General features: G+C 35.6%; 1 protein-coding gene and 1 long non-coding RNA gene across 2 annotated transcripts in view; one reads left to right on the top strand and one right to left on the bottom strand.

The window, feature by feature from the left end:
* Positions 1 to 24,914, bottom strand: part of LOC136374532 (uncharacterized) — a 477,248-nt gene that overhangs the window by 231,457 nt on the left and 220,877 nt on the right. The gene's annotated exons all lie outside the window — the stretch shown is intronic.
* Positions 2,970 to 24,914, top strand: part of HCN1 (hyperpolarization activated cyclic nucleotide gated potassium channel 1) — a 66,147-nt gene continuing 44,202 nt past the window's right edge. The window contains exon 1 of the mRNA XM_066338468.1: positions 2,970 to 3,182. Coding sequence (XP_066194565.1) covers positions 3,009 to 3,182 — 174 coding nt within the window. The 5' untranslated portion in view covers positions 2,970 to 3,008. The remainder of the gene's footprint in view (positions 3,183 to 24,914) is intronic.

Below are 24,914 nucleotides of genomic sequence, written 5' to 3'. Positions count from 1 at the left end.
ACCAGTATTTTGAAAATAATATTCCCATGCAAATCAAAAAGACCAATTTTTGTGCCTGATTCTACAAGAACCCATCTTTATTAAAGAAAAGAAACAAAAACACATTGACACTATTTTGTTGCTATTTTTGGCAACAAAATCCTGAATTCGGATGCTTTGTCAGCCTTTTCTTTCTTTTTCTCCTTCTGCTAAAGCCTTTGTACCTGTCTTAGGACCTGCTACTCAGGATGATCCATCCACAAATCCCTGCCTAGCCTGTGGCATGGTCTATAATATGCTACACATGAACAGCTGATGCTGTTTGTATTAAAAAATGGCCATTTGAGATCACTGTGGCCTCCACTCTGCACTGAGGTGCAGTTGTGACTGTCTGAGATGTTGGATCACACTTGAGTGCATCTAGATCTACATCTATATGTATCTATATATATCTAAAAGGTAGATATGTAGTTAAATGTATGTTTGTTTATTTTGTTGTACATTTTTAGTTATTTCTCTTCTGTCATTTACAGCTCTCTTATTCCCACTTATTCCCTTCTGGTAGTACTTCTTTAGTAGTATTTAATTTATTTTTCACTCACCCTGTTACATTGTTAGTAGGACACATTTTTTGTATTTTGCTTCTCATAGCTGCTCCTCACTTTCATTTTCTTATTCTTTCTTTGAAAATGGTATTTATTTAAAACTGGTTCACAGACCTGGAAAATATCTCAGTCAAGAAATAAAATCCATTAGTGTTCAGAATAACTCAGAGACTTCGGTGTAAAAATATTATTTCAAAACAAGTGTTTTAATTGAGATTTTTCACACCAAGGATATGATAGAAAATATTAATAGGCAGGATCAAGATTGGCTTTTACTTTTGTTTAATAATTATAAAAGGTTTGCTAATACATTTAGGAGCAAGAGCTTCTTTAGGGAGCCCTACAAGAACTGAAGGTTTGAGCTTACAGCCTCATGAATACTGTGATTTGCTTAGCACTACTTTTAGCCTTAAAAGACCCTAGATATATTTCATCAGGCATGCAGTTTATTGTTTTTCCCAATATCATCTTTTTAAAGCATAACTGTTAAAGAATTTGACATGGGTCTCTAAAATTTTCTTATTAGTTATTTCTGCACAAGGAGTTTGATGCCAGCTGGAGGGAAAGGTCTTCAAAATAAATGGTGCCTTATTTTTTTTAAGTTGCTTTCCTGAGAAATAGGGAATTTGCATTAGAATATCTTCAGTGACCCCAACAGCAAGGAGCTTCTGTGCTCAGACTGGATAGTTGAGTCCTGAACTGAAGGCTTTTTGGGGAAGCTTCTTCAATTCATTCAATTTTTGATTATTTTTTAAAGGCCTGAAACAATAGGAAACATATTTCCTTATTAGTCACTGAAGCCTACCTGGCTTCCAGCTATCTAAGATTTTTTTTTCCTTCCTTTTCTTTTTTAAGTATAGACACTTAAAAACCTATTCCTTAGCTATTTTTATGACACAAAATTTTAACTTGTGAAAAAGCAGCAGCTCAAAAATGTGAAAAGATTTGACTTACAACATGAAACAAGTGTTAAGTACAGAGAAACTATTAATTTTTAAATTACTACATTAGTGAATAAGTACTAACTATGTCATCTGCAATACAACAATTGGAAGCTTATTTTCTGTTAGCAGTTATTTAGGCTAATAGGAGGTCTAGAAAAAGATTTTAATAGATGTGAAGCACAAGGATAGTTAGTAACCTTGGCACTTAAATGGCAAGAGAGCAAGCTTGCAGGTCTTCCAGAAATTAGAGCATTTAAGTACAGCTTGTATCAGTAGAAGAGAGGCACAAATATTGTTATGTCACACATAAACTTTATCTATAAATGCTACTGCTCGTTTGGAGACCTGTGTTAACAAGCTTATTACTTTTGTTCCTCTATAGTAGACACTATACTGTATGACTGATTAATCTTTCTCCCGTCATCCCAGTTCCTCCTTCTTTACTTCTCCATTTTTGAATTTTTTCTCAGTTCTTTTTGTGGTAAATACTGTGTTTTCTCATGAGGGATGCATGCCTGCAAGCAGTGTTTGTCTCTTTGTTCTTGTTTTATTCTCTTGGCTTGGAAAATAGAAAAATCTGACAAGGAGTCCAAGGGCTTTCTGGAGTGTGTTAAGGTGTTTGATTTTTTACTGGGAACAGCCCCTTTGACTTTCTGTAAAGCTAAAGTGAGGATAATGCCAACATCTTTGCAATTTTAAAAGCTTATGAGCAGGAAGTCATGTCCTGATCTACCAGAGAGGCTGGGAAACGGTAGCTGCACATCAGAAATGCAGGATATGATGGCATCACCTTTTTTTGAGCTGACTTTCACAGACTGTGACTATGAACATAGGTTTGCTATGATGCAGAATAAACAGACTTCTTTTCAATTGAGATTATTCCAGTATAAACACTATATTACAAAAACAACAACAAAAATAAGGATAAGCAGACATTAGAATAAGTATTACTATTTTTTCTGTCCTTGAAAAATGAAAGGAAGCTACTAAGATAATATGGTTGTGTGTTAAAATTGACAATTCTAAAAAGAAAGAAATAGGGCCACAGGAGTATGTACATATATATTAAAACAAAATACCACCTTATTGTGCTTGTTAAGTCTGAATACTCAGCTTTTTCTAATCCATCTGCCATGGACTGTAAAGTAAAATTGACCTTTAGTCTCCTTCTAATTAGGATAGCACCCATATTTAAGAATATAGTCATGTAAAAAAATAGTCAATTATATTTCATCTCACTGTGATGAGTATTATCTGTCAGAATCTCTGACACTTTATCAATCTAGTTAATTTAGAAGGAATATCTCTTCTCAAACACAGAGGATACATTACCAGACTACTATTTCAGAGCCAGCAATCTACAATCCCACCAAACAGGTACAAACGTTAAGTTTCTTAAGCTCGCAGGCTCAGTCACTTGTCTCTTTTCTTGCAGAACGACTCCTGGGGAAAGCAGTACTCGTATGCACTGTTCAAAGCCATGAGCCACATGCTCTGCATTGGCTATGGAGCGCGCGCCCCCGTCAGCATGTCTGACCTCTGGATAACCATGCTGAGCATGATCGTGGGCGCCACCTGCTATGCCATGTTTGTGGGGCACGCCACCGCCCTCATCCAGTCCCTGGACTCATCGCGGCGACAGTATCAAGAAAAGGTAACTCAGTTTCTCCCGACTCCTCAGGTTCTGAAATGGATTCATGGGATGTTTCATCCAGAGGAAGGATGACTTCACATGAAATAATCTAGGAGTGTGTGAATCCTGTTGCAGATGTCATTGAACACAAAGGAGTTCAGAGCACTCCAGGAGTTCAGTATATTTTTGCAGGAACCTACTTTGCTTAGAGAGCAGCCAGTTCTTAATGTTCCACTTCCTCTAAACTCTTCTGTGAAACCTCTGTCCCTTGTTCAAACTCGATTTGTATCCCTTTGCTACATTCTGCTGGTATTTGATCTACATAGCTTGAACAAGGGCCTTGACCTTGGTAGCTTGGGATTGTGTCTTTACAATCTCCTGTCATTCCTTTTGAGTACAGTTCAGTGAGCACCCTCAAACCTGTCAGAAGAATGGCCTTTAAATGGGGGCCAGACCAAATCAATTAGTTTTGTTTTTAACTTCATAATTACCATAACTCAGAAGAGGTCTTCATTTTCTTAGTAAGGGTATTGTTAACATGTGAATCCATGACCTGTAAGGTCCTCTCCAAGGTCAGAAAGGATTGTGGCCAAAAGTAGGAAAGTTGAGAAAGGTCAGTGGAAGAGAGAAGCAGGAAGTAAAAGGTTGTTTCATTCTGTGTAAGATTAGATTTAAAAAGACATGAGTGAGTACAGGGTTGGATCTTTCTGAAGTAAGTACTTGTTTGAACAGTACTAATTAAAACTGTCAGTTGTGTAATAAAAATCAGAGACAAGTGTGGATGAAGGTATGAAACTGGAAGATATGGCTAGGGTGGATATGGGATAAGAAAGAAAGGGTCAGAATGAACGTCAGGAAGGGACAAAAAGAATGTGCTGAGTTACTGAGGGGCCTAAAAGATGACAAAGTTCATTATTATAGTAAATGGGGAACAGGAGGAGCGATGCCAGGGGAGAGGTTAGCTGAGCAAAGTAGTGAAATCAAAGTTCACATCAGGAAGTAAGAAACAGAGTCTGAGCAATAGTATTTGGCATGTGTCCATAAAGGTCCAGAAAGGCAAACTGGGCAGGAATCAGCGTATGATGTAACACAAACCTGAGAGAGAAACCTGGCAGAGACTAAATAGCTGAGAGAGTGACTGTGGCATCTGCTGAGGATGAAGGAGAATGACCTGAATTTGCTGGGCAAGAAAGAGGGAGAAAAAATGGACAGGGAAAGGTATGGGATGAGGTGTAAGTTTAGTGACAGAAAAATTAGCTTGTGGCTGACAAAACAGCTGTTCAAAACAAGTTTGCAAGCAAGAAATTTCACACACTGTAGTGTATAAAATATCAGTGAGAATAAGAGGTTTAGAAAGAGAGTAAAGATGATTGTTAAAACCAAATGAGTTCTGTCAGTGACCATGTGAAACCCCCTTATTCATCTTTGTATAATGTCAAAGGGCTAATGCAGGTAGGTTACCTACCTCAACTGGCTCACTGGGTCTATTCACAGTCATGAAACATGACTGCAGTTTCATTAGAGGTTAGGGTCGATGTATATACACACATATACACAAATCTAAAAAATCAGAAGAAACTATTCACCTGAAATCTCATCGTAATCATTATCCTCAGATCTTGCTGGCTGCAGCAGTATATCACAATATTCTGAGCATCAGAAGCATATGTAAAGATATCCACATATTTTAAACTGTGCTGAGTAAAGCCAGTCTCATTTGCACTTGTTTTGTATATTAAAACTCAGCAGCAGTCAAGCAGCATTGCATTTGTAATCTTTTCACAAAACAGCAAACAAAACTTTTTGTTTAATTGTTTTTTCTCTGATTTTATGCAAATACTTTATTAAACCTTAGCCTAGACATATCTGGCATTTTTCAGCTCCTACAATTCTCAACACATTCATTTTTCCTTTTGCTTTTACTTCTTGTATCTTGACTTCAGGGATAAAGAATAGCATGTCATTGACAATTAGAAATTTAAGAAATTTGAGCCAGAAATTGCATATTTCTATGCTTTAGAAAAAATGTTTCTTATTTTCTGTAAGCTGCTGGTTATTAAGGCCTAGAGGTAAAGGATGCCTTGAAAAAAATGGTTTTTTGAGACCCTGGACCTGGATAGATATTATCAGCTATGACAAGTATACAGACTTGTCTGTACATTCTTATATTTCTCTGTCACAGTTTAATCATACTTTAAAATAAATCCTTGATTATAGCAAAAGAATATTAAGTCATTACTAGAAATTATTAAAGAGTATACTATATTTTTGATTTTTCTGCAAACTAAGATAAATGGGCATTTCAAAGACCATTTTGTGGTGCCCATTTTGTCATCATATTTCCTAAAATATTGGCAGATAAAAATTGTTTATATTTCATGTATCTAACACTTCAGAAAAAGGTAGATGAAATTCCAGCTACAGATTTCAGTTTTAATATACTCCATTATCAATTTTTGAATAGTGCATATATATCTAGGGTTGTGTATTTATTGGCACCATTATTTTCTTCTAAGAAATATATAAAATAATGAAATCAACGTGAATTTCTAGGCAACACAGAATGATAGGGGAGGTAAGAAAGAGGTGGCTATTTGATTCCTCTCTGAATAACATCATAAATGTATCTGTGGAATGCAGCTAATTAAAAGAAGGTTCATGTCCTTCTCACACTGAAAGCAGCCAGAAATAAAATATTTGCTCCCTCATTTGGATTCTTCCAGAACTCAAGGTATGCAAAACTAGAACAAACATAGTTCAAAATGGAAGAACTACACACAGGAAGACTAGAATAATATTTCATTAACCCAAATGTCAAGAACCATCTAAGAATTTGACCTGTGCCAAACATTGCATGCTGAGAGAAATTAGAATATGGTAAGGAAGCAAATACTGCTCCTCAGGTCTACTCTTATGGGCCAAAGTCAAAATATACCAGAGAAAATGAAGAGTGATTATAAGCCATCAAATGTAGGAAATTAACAGTAAACTTGTACACTGAGAAAAGGTTACACAAAAGAATGCATTGAAAATATTCTGGTCACTCTGATGAAGTTCCAGCTTTTTTCTGCTGAAGCAGTAGAACTGTTCTCACAGAAAAAATGTCTCTCAAATTTAATACATATATCAGATCCTGGTATCAGTTAGTGAAGGGCTTATACCTGACAAAGGAGAGAGATGTCCAAGTAAGGTATACTTAATCCATATTCTCTTTAGAGTAATAAAGTTTGATGGACCATTCTACCCTAGAAAAGGACTGAATAAATCAACAAATCAATGTCATTTTAGCACTCTTCTTCCTGACTTAGGTGTAAGTTAAAGCGGAATGCAGTAATAATTAAAAGCAATATTCTAAGTGACAGCACCTTTGACATTTTCTAGTGTCTAGAAAGTCAGCACATCTCAAAGATTTTTGTCTTTACAAAGACAACTTCTATTTGAAAGAACCAGAAATGCATATATGAGCTTGTTAACGATCAAGTGTGAAACAAGGAAGGCAAAATGAACAGTCACTTGACAAGAAGGTGAAGATCATTAGTTAAATATTTCTTTCTTTAGATGTTGGCAGTTCCCAGTAAAAAGATGTTTGCCTAATGCTGTGAATGACAAAGAATTTTCATGATTGAAGATAGGTGAATATTTTCTCTGTTATGCTCTGTCATAGGCATAAAATATCCAGGAACAACAAGCTAATAGAGGCAAGATTTTAGTAACCTAAAGATTGTTTCATAGCATAAAGAGTTTTAAATTGGTTTGATAAAATACCAGGTATTAGCTGAGGGGGTTGTTTTATTTTATTTTAGTGATCCATTTTCCTTATGCTATAGTTTTGTATATTTTGTTTATTTTCTAATAGAATTCAAACCACACAAAATGTCGAAAAAAACCCAATCAGACTAGTTTTGCCAATTGCAATATAAGAGACGTAAAAATATTTAATTCAATTATATATATATACACAGGAAATTAAAAAAATTACAACTGTCTCCAGTGTCTCAAAGCTCATCTAAACCTATATTTTGCTTATAATTTATTTCTTAATTTATGATCTTTTAGCATCATAAATTATAAGCAGTCTAGTTCAAAAGAAGAAAAGAGCTTAAATATACTTTTTTACAGTGTGTACAAGAAGTTAATTTAAAAGCAAGCAGTAGCTTGTAAGTAATAAGGAACTGCTACACAATTATGTGATATTGTGCATTTTTATATAGATAGCACTGGGATTTGGCTCAATCCAAATCACCCAGATTGCCCATTTTTTCATTGCTTAAGCATCAGAAAAAACATATATAAAGGAGTAACAGAATTAGGGCAGCATTAGATTTTCCAGTGTGAAGCCTTGCCCCAGCTTTTCAAGTCTGTTCCTCACAGCTCCAGTACCTAAATTGCCCACACAGTCCTTGTCTGAGCAGTTGTTTTAGGGTGCACCAGTGTAGGGGCTCTGACACAGAGTAAATCAGAACTTGGTAGCCACTCGTTCAGCCAGTGACGCCTCTGCATTTTCTTAAAGAGGGATGGGAGACAGCACTTCCATGTTTTCTTAAGTTTCAAGCAATTGGTGTTTAAACTGGAAGTGGAACAAGGCAGATACCAAGTTTTTGGCATGTTCATTAGAACTACTTCAGTTCTTAGGAAATATTTCTGGAAAATTTTAGGTATTTATAGCTATGTCCACTGTAAGTATCAGGGATTTGTGTATATCCACTGGAGTCTGGGAAATGGCTGCTCTGGTCATGATGGAAATTCATAGCAAAGGAAGAGCTATGGCAAACTCAAGACCACATCACTATTTAACTATATAACTTAACGCTTACAGCAGCTTGTGGTATATATATATTATTAAACTAAATACAAATATCCATGCTGGACTTGAGTCAGATGAAATAGAGTGAAACCGATAAAGAAGCTTCCATTGCCTGCATATTATATGCCATTCATTAAAATCTTGGAAAATTTAGTTTTATGGAATTTTTTTTTGTCTTAAATTGAACAGATGTTCAAACTGCGAATTGCAGAACCTGAATTTTAGACACACAGCTGAACTTAAAATAGTGGAGTTATAGAATGTTATTCCTGGATCTGGTCTGATCTGAACTCCAAAGTACTCATTAAATACTGATTTGTAAGTTCAGTAGCTTTTAATGGTTTACACATGGTTTTTAAAAATGGAAGTCATGCTTTTTTGGTGCTGATAGTAGTTTTTAGAAAGTCTGACAATACTGTAACACAAAAATGTTCTGTGATTCTTTACTTAAAAATAGCCTGTTTTCATTTATAAAGCATTATTTTAGCAATAAGTCATGTCATATTACTGCTGAAGAAGGTGAGCCACTTGGAAGATAAATTTGTGTATTCTATACAGCACTGCTACAGTATACTTGTCACTCCAAAGAAATTATTTATTTTGGAAAGTGGGCAGTGGTTTAATTTATCCTGGAGTTATATCTACGTGGAAAAAAAAAAATCAAAAAACCAAAAAAGGAAAATAAAGCAAAACCTTTTTTTGGCCTCTAGTTTTGCAGATTTTTAGAACATTCAGCTTACACAGATGTATATCCTAATCAGCTTTGCCACAGTGCAGTATCTTAAACAGTAAATAATTTTTGAAGTGTTTTATGAATGATCAAGTACAAGAGTTGCTAACAGTTCTGTACAATGTCAGGACCTCAGGACCAAATATTGATTTTATTAAAAGCCATATAGTCATTGCAGTATTGTGAATGAGAAAATTCAATATTCCCTAAATATTTAGTCATGGCTGAGAGTCATTGCATACCACAGTATTTGTGGATTGTTTGTGGTAGTTATAATTCCCAGATTTGTGATTTGGAAGTCCAGGGTGCCTTATAGTTGAAAAGGCATTTGTAAGTGTTGCCTTTAGGATTATTTCTGAATCATTTTATGTTTTGGCATACATCCGGTCACAGACTGCTAAATGGATAGATGCAGTATTCCTGGCTTCTTTGAATCTTGTTGGTCCTTGCAGAAAGCAATGAGATTTATTAGAACAAAGCAAGCTATTTAAAGATACTTTGTATCACTCAATAGCAAGACATTCTGAAAGGGAAAAACCAGCTGCATCTTAGAAAAATCTTTTCAGATACTTCATTTCACAGGATGCATCCTGTTACTTGATAGAACAAGCACTTAATAGAACTTGTAGGTACATTAATTCTTTTATTTACATATGTCTTTTAACTTGTTGCATAATTAAGGCCATCATGAAATCAACTCACCGACATATAAATGAATATGTAAATTCTCAGCCATGAGAACCAGTGTGGGATGTACAGGAAGAGGCTGATTCACTGAGCATGAAAATATTTGTTGTGTCATGATAAGGCCTTCACTGCCATCAGCTGCTTTCTCTTTATCAGTTTTCTGTTTATAATGATTACCTGGATTTTTGCTGCACGTACTTGTGATATTGCCATTGATCTTCACAATTTTTGAAATGGGAAAGAATGTTAGATAGCATTGCAAAAAAAATAAGGAAAAGAAAATATTTTCCCTCTCCCAGTCAAAAGTTGGAAGTTACTTGCCTTTAATGATGCCATATTAAAAAAATATTTTTTTTCTCTATAAATTGAACTGAATATTATGTTTAGTTTGAGGGCAAGACTTTGGAGAGAAATGTAAATTAGTCATCACATTCTCACTAGACTGCACTGCTCTTTTGTCCTGATACTTCATAATTGTGTTTCAGCTTTTTATTACAGCTAGTCTTGCTGTAATCGGGCTGGTGATTTTTGCCTTTCATCTCTGAGAAGGTGATTGGTCCCTTCTGGCAGCAGGTACTGTGCAAGCCAAGTGCTCTCCACCCGGCTGCATCATACCTGTGCCAAACTGTAATAGACTCCCACTGCTTCTAAAATGACAGATGGGACTGTCTTTGATTTATTGCTGTGTTGTGGGTAATTTACCTATAAAGCGTTCTGCTGTCTTGCATTATGGATTAGGTTTCTAGCAGTTTTCCATATGAAACTGCAGAGCAAGCTCATTACAATTGCAACCATGTTCATGATGACTATATAAAATTAGCTGTGAAGGCATGAAGTTATTCCAGAGTCAGATTTTACACACAATCTGCTTTCTTTCCACAATAATTACCATAGGTTCCCACAGTAAATAGATAACAAAAAGAGAGACAGAAATAAAAACCAAGGAACTAAGTTTTTGACTTCAAACTTTCTGTTCAAGTACAACACAAGTTACAAATTTAGCAAGAGAAAACTCTGATTCACACCAGAAAGGTATAGCAGGTAGCAATTATCCAAGTTGCACTAGAATTACTGTGCTTATGTCCTGTGGATGGGTACAAGGAAATAGCCGTCAATATCAACTAATATAAAATTAGGAGTGAGAAAATAAGCCTTTCTGTGAAAGATTAAGGTTTTTTCCTTTACCTTGTTAGGGAAGAAAGAAGGATTGATTGTTTTTATATTGACTTGTAAATCGTAGTTCTTTCCCAACCTCACTCTGTTTCTCAATATTCAAGTAATTAATGCATGTTTACTTTACAAAGATAATAATTTGTATAAATAAGTCATGCAATATTTATAAATGCTTTGGAGTGCAGATGATAGTGGAATGACCAGAACATTTTCTCTGCAAGTGAATGTTTTAAAGCCTTTTGTATTGTTTTGTGTGCTAAATTAACAGTTTAATGCAAGTGGTTACTAACCTTAAAAAAAATATTGTAGCACTAATTCAAGAAACCTTTATTAGAAAGGAGATGCTGTAATAAATACACAAGTAGAATGCTTTTATCTCCATTTGTTTTCATAAAATACTCTAGACCTACCTTTTACATCTTCCGCTACCAAAGGGAAAAAAAAAAAGAAAAAAAACCTTCAGAAAACATTTTTCTAAACACTAGTTACTTAAGCATAATAAAAGGACTTTCAAAATAAAAATTCACTTGGCTAGGTTTTCACAGGTTTGAGTTAGAAACATGTAATTCTCAGTTAAGTGTCTATACAATCTCCTTCTAGACCAAAGATTTTTTAGTCAGGTGTGGTTTAATATGGGCAGCACTGGATGCTTGCTTCAGGCAAAGCTTCACTTCAGAATTTGATGTGAATGTATAGTCTATAAAGTTTTGAGGAAAACACTGAGCATTGTTTTTAATGAGAAGTGAAGTCTTTAAGTGTTTCTTACTAGGCATATGAGGGAGCTGGTAACTGGAATTTATTTCCCCTATATAGGATACCTCCCAATCCTTTTGAATTTTTCAACATTGTTTCAGGCATAGGTCTTTGTTTTTCCTGATTTTGTAGGGAATATAAGTGAGATGAGTGATCACCTGGCTGAAGAGTCCATCTATCCTTACTGCTGCTTTATTCCTGCACAGCATTAGGTGTTGTTCAGCCCATGTTTGGGCATCATCAGGCAGCATCAGAGGATGGACATGGCCCCACCTCAGCCAGAAGTACCAGTGACACCACAGGCAACCCAAAAGGTTAACTCAAAAGAAGACTGAGGCTGAGAGCCCCAGAAGATGACTGGTCAGTGTAACAGAGATAGTGGAAAGGCATATCTGGCTTTTTCCTATGGTATGCCTGCAAGGAACAACCAGTTTTGAAATGGCAGGAGCCAAAGAATATGTGAAGAAGTGAGGATGAAGGAAACAACAGGGACTGTACCAGGGGATAGAGGATGTTGACTTGTTGTAGGGAAGAACTATGATTGACAGAGGAGCTTGTATTAAGGTTTTTGTTGTTGGCTAAGCAAGAACCTCTCATTGGGCAGTTCATGGCATTATCTGAAAGAAATTAGGAAGTAATTTGACACACACTGGATTTTTGGCAAAGAGATGAACCTTCTATTTCCACCTGCATATCCCCTCACTTTGAGCAGCAGCTTCTATGTGTGGACCGTGCAAATAAAAAAAATAGAAGAGAACTGAAGTGAAGATGATAAATGGAATAATTGCCTGGATTACTATATCACATTACCCACTTCAGCCAGGCAGGAAGTTTTGGGTTGCATGGGCAGAGACAAGATAGCATCTCATAATCCCTGCTCCATCAGGTGTAGCTGTAAGGCAAGTAACAGTATTTACTCTTCAAGCAGTGCTACTAGGAAAAAAGTCTGAAAGGAAGTAAATGGAGTGGAAATAAAAAGGGAAAAAAGAGATTTAAAACTCTAATGAACTATACTGGTCCACTGATTTCAAAACAAAACTATAACAGTAAGAGAGTAACTCTGAATGAAAAGCAATAGCTCAATAAAATCCAACAGTATATATAACTCAGTAAATGAAAAGACACTTTTTTATTGCTGAAAAATTGTCGTTTAGATTTGTTTGCCAAATATTTAAGAAAAAGGCTCTTGCTCTGCAAAAGTGTATGATATATGTAAGATAGTTGAGAACAGTATAACCTTGTAAAATATTGCCAAAACCAGAAATTATTTGGGACAGATACAAACCTTAACTCTTCCTTGTTTTTACCTCAGCTTTATTCTCTTCCATAGTTTCTCAGTCTATCAGTACTTTCCCCAGTCCCCAAGTCTCTTTCTAAGGCAGTTTGCATCTGGCAAGAGACCATTTGTCTTCTTCCTCAAAACCCTCCACAAAAACAGCCTATTTTGTGTGGTTTAGAGAAGACAGGACACTGATTTAAACCTTGCACCATTATTGCCTGTCATGGCAGGAAAAGAAAGCTTTCATTTTCCAAACAATTCAGTATCACTTAATGTCAAGAAAGTTAGAGCTTTGTGGGGAGGGTGCAGTGATGTAATTACAAAGAATAATGTGAAAAAGGAGAAAAAAGGGGGAGAAAGTGAATAATGAAAGCATTGTGCTGTGGCATATCCATTAATATTACGTGTAAGCCCCATTGCATGTGGCTTTTAAATTTGCAGTACAGTTCTGAGTAGAGGATGGATCAATCAGGCAGGCTGAGAAAATGAGCTGTCTCTGTCTGCAGCAGCTGAAGGCAATTCCTCAGTCTGTTAGACTGGATTTCTGCAACACACCAGGCCTAAAGGCAGAAGATTGCCTAAAACGAAGTTTAACATTATAATTTACGTTATATGCTATTTTTAACATACTCTTCCTAGGCGGTAGAGAGAGGTTTCATTTTAGCCATCAATTTGTGCTGTGAAAAACAGAAGTGCCAGCTTATACTTGAAGTGGTTGCTGTTTTAGCCTTTAAAATCATTAGGTTATCACCTAATTGTTAGGTAGTTATTATTTATAGGTTTTCTGTATTATTTATACTATATATATATTTATAGTGAGATTCTTATCTAGCACTGAAGTTTTAGTGGAAGCAATATTCTGTTTCTGTAGTTCTCAGGATTTAGCATTGCAGAGCCCTTGTGATATATTTGATTATGACTACTCAAAATTTCACTGTCTGTACAACTTCAAAATATATTGATTTATTGGGAAGACATTCTGAGTTTTTCCAGTTTTCTTTCAGATTCTGTTTAAAAACTGAATACAAATTCAAAAGGCTTTTCTTGCCTCAGCACCTCATTACCTGTGTTTTTCACATAGTCCAGGTGTTGCTTTCTCTACTGGGGGTGCACTGCTGTTTCTGTGTAAGGTTTCCCTTGTAGTCTAGACCAAATAACTCTGGAAAAATGAAAAGAGGCTTGGTTATCTTTTATTTATCTATTGCAAACTTTAAAAATTGAAGAAAAAAACAAACCCTTTCAAAAGCAATATTTTTTTTAACAAAACCAAGTGTTTTGCATTGCCTATCAGGATGAGCTCCCCTTGTCAGAGCTATGCAGGTCCATCCTCAGCTTCAGCAGGGGTCCTACACTGCAGTCTTTCCATGAAACACCATTGTCAGGGCTGGTAATGCTGTTTGGGGGACTAGTTCAGGATAGGAAGGAATTATCAATCAGACCTGCAAAACAGTATTCATGGCAGACTATCATACTCACAGCCAGTGGTACTAGAGAGCAAATTGCTTCTCTTGCCCTGGAAATAAAGGATCCTTTATCTGACTCTAAAACTAAGGTAAATATTGTTAAAATTCCAGATGCTGAGCAGAATGATCCTGAAATACATAAGATGGGAAGAAATAAATATTTACTTTGTAAACCATATTCCTTTTAGTGAAAGAAACTATAAAGATTCCTTACGTCTTTAGAATTTTTGTTTTGGAATTGTTGAAGAACCCCCTTATTAGCCTGTTAATCCTTTATGGTTTTTCCATAGCATCTTAGAGCTGTTTTGCCCACTTCTTCAAAGCTCTCTTTATTTCTCCTTGTTTGAAAGAAGGGGAAAGAAAAAATAAAAGTATTATTTCACAGAATAATGGAATTATTTAACAGTTACAGCTCTGTGACTTCACTTTTGAACGAACCCAGCCATACTGAATAAAAGACTTTCCCTAATGTTTCTGCAGAAATGTTCAGCACAGAAAGACAGTAACAACGTTCATTTGAGAGTTAAATCTCCACAGAGATGTGGAAAGCAATCCACTGTTACTAAGAACTTTTTTGCATTGTTTTGGAGAATAAAAAATAAGACTGTTTATGTAAGATTTAATGCATTTAGATGATCAAGTGCTCGATGCATTGAACTGTGTCTTCATAACCAGAACTATTACATGAATCATTATCCTATTTCTTTGAAGAAAGCTATAAATTGCCTTAAAATTTGTTCTTTGCAGAATATTTAGTTGGCTTTTCCATCCCTGGTAGGGCCTGTAGTTCTCACATATATATACCTTTTTTTTAATTTTAATTTAATTTTTTTCTTTAAGTCATTAAAAATTGAAGGGTTTTTTTCCTGTACCTAAAAAATAAGTTCCGTAATTCTGAAATATAAGGGAATACATCCTGCTGCTCAGTTATTCCTCTTGAATCATCAAGTCTATAATGATGCTCTTCAAGAGAGTACGAAAGGTTGCTTGAAGTATTACTTTCCTGCCATGACTGTCTTTTATCAGAGAGGCCTTCAGATGCCATAAATTTATTTCTCTAAGGATGTCTCTGAAATGTGTATACTTCAAGTAAAGATAAAAAAGATAAGGTAAGAAAAAGAAGATTGTGGATAGTTTAGAAGAAGGAATGAAACAAAACAGCTGTGAACATGAAGATGAAGAGCAGTTTGTCAAGACTGTTGTAGTTATTGGTGAAGAATGCACGAATGTTATGTGATAGTGTGTGTTAAACTCAGTCTTTTAGGTGGAGCTGGAGACCTGAACAGTTTGACAAAGAGTCTGAGATTATCTGAAGAACAAATTAGAGTCCTCAAGTCTCATTTATAAGTGGAAGGACTCTTTGTGTCATGATACAGTATCTAGCTGTATGCTCAAATAAAATATGCAAGGTTTCCCACTTCAGATATTAAACAATAGTTCATAAAGTACTAATAGCATGAATGAGGTTACCTGTTCAGACCAGAGGTTCCCTGGTATCCTTTAAGCTCCTGTAGGTCTTAATAGTTTTAGTACTGCATTTGTCTGACATTGCCTCAGGTGTTGACATGTGAAATACCTGCAGGGACATGGATGAATCACAGCCAGTGGCCGTGTGTAGGCTTTTCTTCCCCACGACTAGCATCTGCATGGGATGACGCTCTGTTTCCCACCACCTCAGTTCTGTGTAAGTGATTATGTGTTCTTGGAAAAGCAAGGTGAAATGTAATCATCTAAATCACTATTTTTATCCTTACAAGGAACAAGAGAAGTTCCTTTCTTTATTGTAATACACATGCAATAGACGAGTAGAAAAGGCACTGGGAGATGCCCTGCCCAGCCTGAGGAACCATTTCCTCATCATTAAGACACTACTGTGAAATGAGGGAAGCCTAGTCTTAGGTCTTTGATCAAAGGTCAAGAAAAGCAATACATCCTTTAAGTGAGTAATTTTACTTACTGAAGAATCTGTTTCTCCCTTTAGCTTTGAACACTTTCCCATGCATGATAAAGTTACTGCCATGCAGGTATATTCACATGGAACGGAAAAAAGTGATAATGGGTGCATTAAAAAAGCAAGTTCTTTTTGATGAATTGACATTCCTCATTAATTAATACAAAAGGAACTGGGAAGCCATAATTAGGTTTCATCAGACATAAAATTAACAGGATCAGCAGCTGTATTGTGCCAGTGTCCCTGTCTTGTATGTCCTGGTGCTGCTAGTGGCATAGCTGTTGGCACAACACCAAAGAGATGTAACAATTACACTGTTAATAAAACTTTCTTTCTTCAGCTTTCCATTGCAATTTACAATAGATACAAAGTTACATAATTTCAACCTAATTATGCATTTTTCTATATTACTTTTCTAAATTTCTTTTTCAATTTGCTTCTTGAAATAAGTGAATTTCCTGTGGATGAGGTGCTCACAACAAAGCATACCAATTTAGCCAAATGCATTGCTGTACACACAGCATTATTTACAGAATTTAGCATTATGCAGTGTTTCTTTGAGGCAGGATCAATGGGTTGAGGTGAAGCCCATGCCAGAGGAAACCAGTAAGCAACTGATAAGCAAATTTAACACACATCTCCAAAAACCTTATGTTGGAATGGAAATAGATGATAGACAAGTGTGTGTTCAGTGCTGAGGTCCAGAAGTTTCCTTTGCGGATTTTGGAGTTGCACAAACTGCTGCTTGTGCCCAGAACTGAACCGAAGAACTGATCCAGCAGAGACAAGCTGATCCCTTTTGCTTCACTAGACTGCTTTTCTGGGCAACAACTCCCTTTGTCTCCTGATCCCCCCCTCTAGGCACTTACTTTAATGTATATTCTTTTTTACTGCCACAGTAAATTGAAAAAACGGGAAGAAGAAAAATTTCAAGTTGTTTAAAAGATAAGAAAAATTGTACGAGATGACAGGATAGGTATTAAATTTCACTTCAAAACTGGCAACTCTAAGGAGGCCATTACAGCATATCTGATATTTTTAAATAAGTTGTCATCTTCACAGTATCTTTCTCATTAAGAAAGAAAATCGTCTTTCCTCAGACTTGATACAGTTTCACCAAGTGTAGCATGGAGAAGAGATGTTTTCCCTCTCATGCCTTGGGGCTCCAATTGTTGTTTCATTAAATCAGAGTCCTGTCATTGCCTCTGTGAAGAGAGGAACTGATCCTAGTTTCCATGCTGCTTCACTCCCCTTTTAAAAGCAGTAAAAAGCATATTTGTGAAAGATTAAAAAACAGTCCAAGGAAACAAATCCTATTCAGAAATCTCCCCATAACTTAATTAATTTCTCAATTACACTAATTGAAAGGAACAATAATAAGAGATTGTGTATTTTGTGGCAATTGAAAGGAAATGTTTAATTACTGCTTGTAAGTAAAATGACAGTTTAAAGCATTCTTGTAAGCAACAGTACTCTTTGGGGGGTAATTAGTGAAAAATGGTTGGTAAACAGATGATAGCTTTTAGGCTAAACAAATCACTTCAGTTCCATCTCATGATAAAGAACTATAAAAATTAACTTACCATTAACATACCATTCAGTAGGCCTACTTAAATTTTATTTGTTTGATTATAAACTGTTTTTTCTTTATGTGCAAATATCTGTATGTTAAGCAAAGTTGCAGTAAAGAAAGCAGAATGTAGAAATATCTCTTGAGCCCTAATAAATTCAGCTTTCAGTGACTGTGAGATGGACAGGTGAGCTTATTACTTTGCCACTACCAAGATAAGATAACCAAATATTTGACTGGCATGTGCACTGCTTGGTGTCTTTTCTGAACACAGCCATATCTCTGTCATTTAAGAGCCATCTGGCTCTTAAGAGCCATTAAGAGCCATTTTTCAGTTATCATCACAGGCAGTCATCCTGTGAGTTAAAGTTAGTGCTAACTTCAGGTCTGACCAGGTATTTGGTTAGAGAGTGTCCTTTGGTGCCTTGGTAAAAAAATTCAGCTGGCTCATGAAATAGCCAGAGGGCCCACACATAAACAAGAGGTGTTTCTGAAATGGGAATACCTTGTTTTTCCAGTGTGTTTGGGGAAACATGCAAGAGAGGGACAGGAATTGGAGTCTTGTCCCCATTTGAAGCATGGAGATATTTCAAAATGCAAAACCTTCCTTTCTTTTCCTAATAATTCCAGTCAAAGAAAGGATGAAAAGGTATAGAAGGATGAAATATATAAACACCAGACTTAGAGTAAGTCTTGTGCACAGGGCACAGCAGTGTTTCCTGATTCCTGATAGAATTTCCATTGGAAAGCAAGAGCCCCTAGGGCGAAATGTCTGAAAACTGGCTGAAGCCCCCTAGCACATATGAAGCAGTAGCCTAAAGAGATTATTTTTAATATTTGGACAGAAAGAACAAATCCACTGCAGTACAGGTGAAAAAAGTGTTCTGTGGAAGAGAATGAGCACTCCAAATAGGAAATGCATATCAGCAGCTACTGAAGATCTTGCATTTAAGTAGCAGGTGAAATTAAGCAGACATTAAGCTTAAAACATTTCAGGAATATTTATCCAGAAATCTTTCTAGCTTGGGAAGGTGTTCTTGGCCTTTCTCATCTTTCTATCCCCCAGTAATCTAAAAGCCTTTCAGATCCTAACCCAAAGGCAGTAGGTCCTTGTGTTTACATAACACGAGGTCCTTGCAGTAATAAGGAATCCTCGTTAGTGAGTCAGGATTCCCTTATGGTAGAAGAGAGATGATCAGTGATTATTTTCTCCACTTTATTCTGGCTGCTGGTTGCTGAGCTCCAGGCTAGAGTTATCAGCACAGCTAATAGAGAGCAGCAACCCAGTCTGTTACTGTGTGGGTCTTTAACTGCTAGTCAAGGCACACCAACAGCTGGTTTGGACTGTCAGGCTGACAATGACTGCAGAGAACAGATAATAACTTTGGAGACCTTATATCATCCAGATGACAAGCTCATCAAATAGCATGGTTTGCAGTATCAGACAGAGAGGAAGCATCTAACAATATCCTGCAGCGCCTATGTGCCCTGCCCAGATTCCCACAGCCAAACACTGGCAGGGCTGGAAATACAGGCTGCTCATCTTTTTTGAGCAGGAATACCAGTTTTACCTCATTTACACCACTATGTCAGGAGTAATGCCTGTAGATGATGACATGTTAATGAGTTAAAAGAAAAATACCAGGTTCTCAGAATAAATGTGACGAGAAAAATTGAAAATTTGTTAAATATCCATTAATAAATATAAGCTATACAATTCTCATTCCTTTCCCATTAATCTGCAACTTAATGTCTTTTATTATTATTTTAACATGGAACTCGCTTATGATGTTAGATTGGAAGTTCCTGCAAATGGAGAAAAGTATAGCCTGGTGTCTGTGATTGTCTAATATTTCTCAAATTCTTCCTGGGAGAAGCCTCAGGGATTTTTTTTTTCTAGATATTATTTTTACTTATACAGATTAGATTATTCATTTAGCAAACTGAAGCAATATCATGCGATATTCAGACATCCAATTGTGCACTCAGCTGGGGAGTTGGACTATTGAATACTTGGCTGAGATAATTTTAAAATATTGTAAACAACCTAGTATCTAATTTTTCAAATGATTGAGTGAAAAAGCAAGTTAACTCACTATTTTATATGGGAGAGAGAAAGATACCATACAGAGGGTATGAAATTACATATTCTTTTGGGGGGGAATAATGTAATTTGAATTTACCATTTTAATAGCACTGCATAATAGAGTAGAGTTTAATTGAAACTAATAAAGTGTTTTAGCAAAGTAGTAGCTCTTAAATGCACAATATTTTATTTCAGGATAGTATCTTTAAATGGAAATTATTTCATTCTGCAATCTTTGTACAGTATCTTGCAAATCTTATTCTTTTATACTTAAAAAAATATGTTTTACTGAAAGATTTTTTTTAAAAAGTGATATTACTTTTTCATATGGAGAAAAACTGTTCTCCTATATAATTTTTCAGTAGTTACTCATTGCATTTGTAGTTATCTGTAGTTATTTCCTTCTGTGCAGAAAGAAATTTCAACAAACGAAATATAGATATGACACTTAAAAATTAATTGCCTGTGAATTTTTGGTCAGATTGTTTTTGGTTCAGCTTGTTTTTTTAAAAAAGTTCTTCCTCTACATAATTTGAGTGAAAAGTCAACACTCAGCTAAATGCCAAATGTAAAGGTAGTAGACATTACTGTCAGTTGTAAACCAGAATATTTTTATGTGTTTAATGTTTAGCTAGAAGTTGAAGTTTCCTGAATATTTATTAGTTTGTGTAATTCCCTGATTGTTCACTTTCCAAGTCCACCATGCATTTGAATCACTTTAAGAAAGAGGCAGAAAACCTCTCACGTCTTTAATATGGCAAAGCTTCTCCCCTTGTGCAATTTGCAAATGTGTGATCATTGTTCAGTTCTGTCCCTGTCTGTCCATACAGCTCATGCTATCTCCAGAGCTGAGCATTTGTGCTGCCTGAGAGGGAGGCAGATATTTTTAATAACAAGCACACTTTCCACAAAGCAAAATTTTCCATGAAAACCAGTAAGTAACTGAAAGTCATTTCCCATTTAAAAAAACCCACCAAAACCAAACCAAACAAAACCAAAGCAAACAAAAAAACCACAAAAGCAACAAAAAACCCCAAACTGCAGCAATACCCCACCATAATTTTACCTTATAACACTTTGTATTTTGTTTTGGGTAGCTTCAATATTAGACTGTATTTGGCTGTAGAGTTGTTGCAGATGCCATCTCTCCTGTTCTGTATCATGGGATCTCTGTTGAACCTTCCCTCTTTTCCTCAAAATTTGTCTGTCTGGTACCTCCTGCAGAGAAATGAGGGGCCTAAAACTCTATGAATATGCAAATTTTTAAACTGAGTGTTTATATACTTTGAAACAATTCCCTGGGCCTCTTCCCCCATCCTCCCCCCAGTCCTTCTGAACTACTTCAGAAAGATTTTCTCCCTTTTCTTCACTGGAAAATAAATAAAAATCTGTAATCAGAAAATAAAACCTTGAGCTCAGCAAAGTGAAGGACGAGGCAAGTCAAAGCTCCTCAGTTGCTTCAGTTTGTTTCAAGGCCTAACAGCACAACAGCACAGAGAAAAAGGACTTTAATGTCAAAAATTTCTGAGGTGTAAAGTTGTCATAGGGATTAAAAATTACTGAGAAATTGTTTTTTAATGTTTTAAACTGTATTTATACAAGCAATCTACCACTAAAAAGCTACTTGAATACTATAAAAATATTTGGGCTGTGCCTCTTATTCAATGCTTGCTTGAGAACCTATTAAGATCAGCTAGTTTCTGAAATGCTTGGTAACTCTCAGTCACCTGATTCCTGGGTTTAAAAACTTTTCAAAGAAATTTTATAATGATTTTTTTGTTAGAATGCAGTGCTTCATACATCTGTAGTTTGATGCTTTTTGTCAGTTTTTATTCATTGATGTGTTGGCATACCAACTACCTTTCCCAGGTACAGCCTCATGTATTGCCCTTCTATACAGAGCATCCACGTTCTTTTTTCCCATTAGAAATACATGGCAGAAGGGGTTAGAACTAGACAATCTTTAAGGTCTCCTCCAACCCTAATCATTCTGTGAATCTGTAAAAATCCTCACCTGGCATTTGGAAACTAAAGATTCCTCAGTGCCTCCCTGCCTTTCCAAACATTCACTTTCTTTGTTTCATTACCAAACTGATTGAATTTCTTCCTTTAAGGCTAAAAATTTTTAAGGGTGAATAATAGAACTAGAAAGTTCAGTTGGATCTATTGGACCATTTACATGTATTGCTATAGAAAAATTATTTTAAATAAATGAATTTTTGAATGAGGTTAGTAACCTGTTGGTAATCTCCATTTGTTTATTAGAGGATAACTGGTTTAAATCAGAGACTCAGAGAACACTGAACTAAGGTACCCAATTTTTGTTGCTAGTCACAGTTTTCAAGACTGTTTAGCAAAGAAAGAGAACACTAATTTTATCATTCTAAAAGATTCTGTTCAAAGTCCAGTTTTGGTGATAGTCATTAGTTGTTTTTAGATTTGCTAGTTTTTTTGAATGTAGTAGTTGATGAAAATTTACAAATATGAAAATCATTTATAAATTAGGGTGTGTAGGATGTTTCTGGCATCTCTTTTGTGTTGATATTTGCCACGTAGATTGTAACATGTCACCTACACAAAACTGATTTCCTTTATATTATATTGACCTCATTCTTCTATCACATGCAAATCTGGTTTCTTTGCTATCACATGTGCTACTTCCAGTCTACACCCCAGTTTGTTTATTTTGGCCCAATTGCAAGTTTTTGAGATACCAAGCTGGAGTGAGAGGACATAGTCTCAACCTTTGCCAGGAGAGTGTCAGGTTGGACTTTAGGAGAAATTTCTTCATATAAAAGGTGATTAAACATTGGAATGGGCTGGTGCCCAAGGAGGAGCAGGAGTCACAGTCCCTGGAGGAGTTTAAGGATGTGACACTCAGTGCCATGGTCTGGCTGACACTGTGGTGTTCAGTCATAGGTGGGACTTGATGATCCTAGAGGTCTTTTCCAACCTAGCCTGATTTTGATTGTGTTGTAGAAAAATACCTAAAGGCATGATATTGCCATTAGGCTTGTGTTAAACAATGGTTTAGGATGGTATAAAGCTTCAGATTCTAATACAGAAAGATGAAAAAAAGAATGAACTGAGTTTTACAAGATGAAAACGATCATAAGACGAAATTCAGAAACTCAAAATCCAAGAACTCAGGTACTAATACAAGCTGCTGTCACAAACTGGGAGATGAAGAGCCTAGCAATTGTAAATGGAAAGGAGAAAATGAGAAATCTTAGCGCTGAACTGCTAATAAAATGGCTGCAAACAACATTTTCAATGTGTCTTGGTTTTCCAATAGATGGGAAAGATATCAGTATGAACTACAAATTGATGATATTTCATCTAAAATATTATGAGCTATTCTAGTAATTGCAGTTAGATAAAAATTAACTCAAACTAGAACAGATGAAAGAGGGCCAGTTCTGAACAAAAATACTGTGGGCTGAACAAAATGCAAAATTGACTACCTGTGTGAGGCTGGGAAGAGACACAATTCACTATAAACACTTTAGAGAGATATACCAAGAGACAGAATCTTTTGAAACTGCTAGATAATATTGTACTAACATTAGTTGATTTAAACTGCCTCTGAATATATTTAGACCAAAATTTAAAATAAGGTTCAGAACTATATGTAAGACCTCTGAACTTCTTGAAACAGTATATCTGTTACTTAGAAAGGCTTCTAATTGATCAAATTCTCCCTCTTATCTTTCTACTTCTTCTCAGTGAGTTAAATCTTTTGCATATTTTGATGCTGCATAGATTCTTCTTTCATACGTGGTACACAAGTATTTTCAAACTGTTTAAAGAGTACTAATGGACTTGTTGTATCTGAATTTTGGGACAGAACTTCCTTGATTCAGTAAAAGGATTTCACAAGTGATCTTTCTGTCGTATTTGCAATCAGTATATAGGCCGTGTGTACAACATACCCTCCAAAAACAAGAGGAAAGTGATTTTGCATGGAACTATTTAACAAAGTATGATGAATATGTTAGAGTGATTTAACCCCTGCACATTTTTTTCCCACATTTCATTGAACTTTATATTTGTAAAGACATGACTTTGACTGGCTATACATTTCAATAAAATGCTATTTCATAGTTGCTTAGGGTTTTTTTGGGGGGGAAACTTTCTTAGAAATGAGGATCTATTGCTGAGGACAAAATTACTGTATGAAGTGCAAAGGGCCTGTTGTTCAAACTGGATTTTGAATTGATGGTACAGGGACCTGGGTTCTTTGAAAAACTAGCCAGTTACAGAAGTTGTTGAGTGTTGACATTTTGGAAAAATCTGACTTTGGCAGTTGTGTTTGAAAAGTATTCAGGTAGTTTAGATGAGACCAGTTCCAGGCTCATGAAGGTAATTAGTTTCTTGTTTTTTAACTGTTGCTATTCAGGTCTTTAAATCTTTATGTCGTGTATTATATCAAGGACAGAATGCTGAGCTGTAAGGATTATTAAGACTCCAATAAATTTTTTAGGAAAAAGGTCAACTAGTTAGTTATGAAACTTTATGAAGAAAGGATCTGGTAGGCCCAACATATATATTAAAATATCTTGTGAAAGATTAGCATTCAGTTTTCTGTTTTACTGGTTTCATTGGCATTTTTCTGTATTGTGATTTAACATTATTTTAGTGTTAAAATATTTTCCCTGCTGCAGTTGCAAATTTTTATGCACATTACATCCTTCCTCTTCTTTGCCTTTTTTCATAACTATTTTTTTGAGGATAACTATACTTTCCTAACCAGTCCTATTACAGACCCCATATAATTGATGTCATACTCTTCACCTTTTGCTGGAGGAGTCCATTAGCAGAAGTCTGCTACATACAAAGAGCCCATTAATAAGAATATGTCTGAAACAACAAGATTCAATTATTACTGGCTGGTAGTTTGCATTAAAATATGTGGAATGTTACTTTGAAACTTTGAAATACACTTAGCTGTTAGGTATTTCAGCAATTTTATAGCATGTATGGGCATTTTCATTTCAGTGATGAATATAAAACAGATATAAATTACTGAAATTATGGCAGTACAATATATAATTCACATTAATATACTGTTCATTTTACAAACAATTCAATATTCATTAAAAAATATAGTTGTTGAGTGGTCGACAACACAGTATTCATTCCTTTCAATGGTATTGAAAAGATTAGGAATACATATTGTAACTGTTATGGCACATGTCTTTAGATGTGCACATGTGGAGTCCCTTACTAAATAGTCCTTCCTGGAAAATCAAGTACT

This window comes from Sylvia atricapilla, chromosome Z (genome assembly GCF_009819655.1).
Source record: "Sylvia atricapilla isolate bSylAtr1 chromosome Z, bSylAtr1.pri, whole genome shotgun sequence".
NCBI lineage: Eukaryota > Metazoa > Chordata > Aves > Passeriformes > Sylviidae > Sylvia > Sylvia atricapilla.
This window is presented reverse-complemented; position numbering and strand designations above follow the sequence as displayed.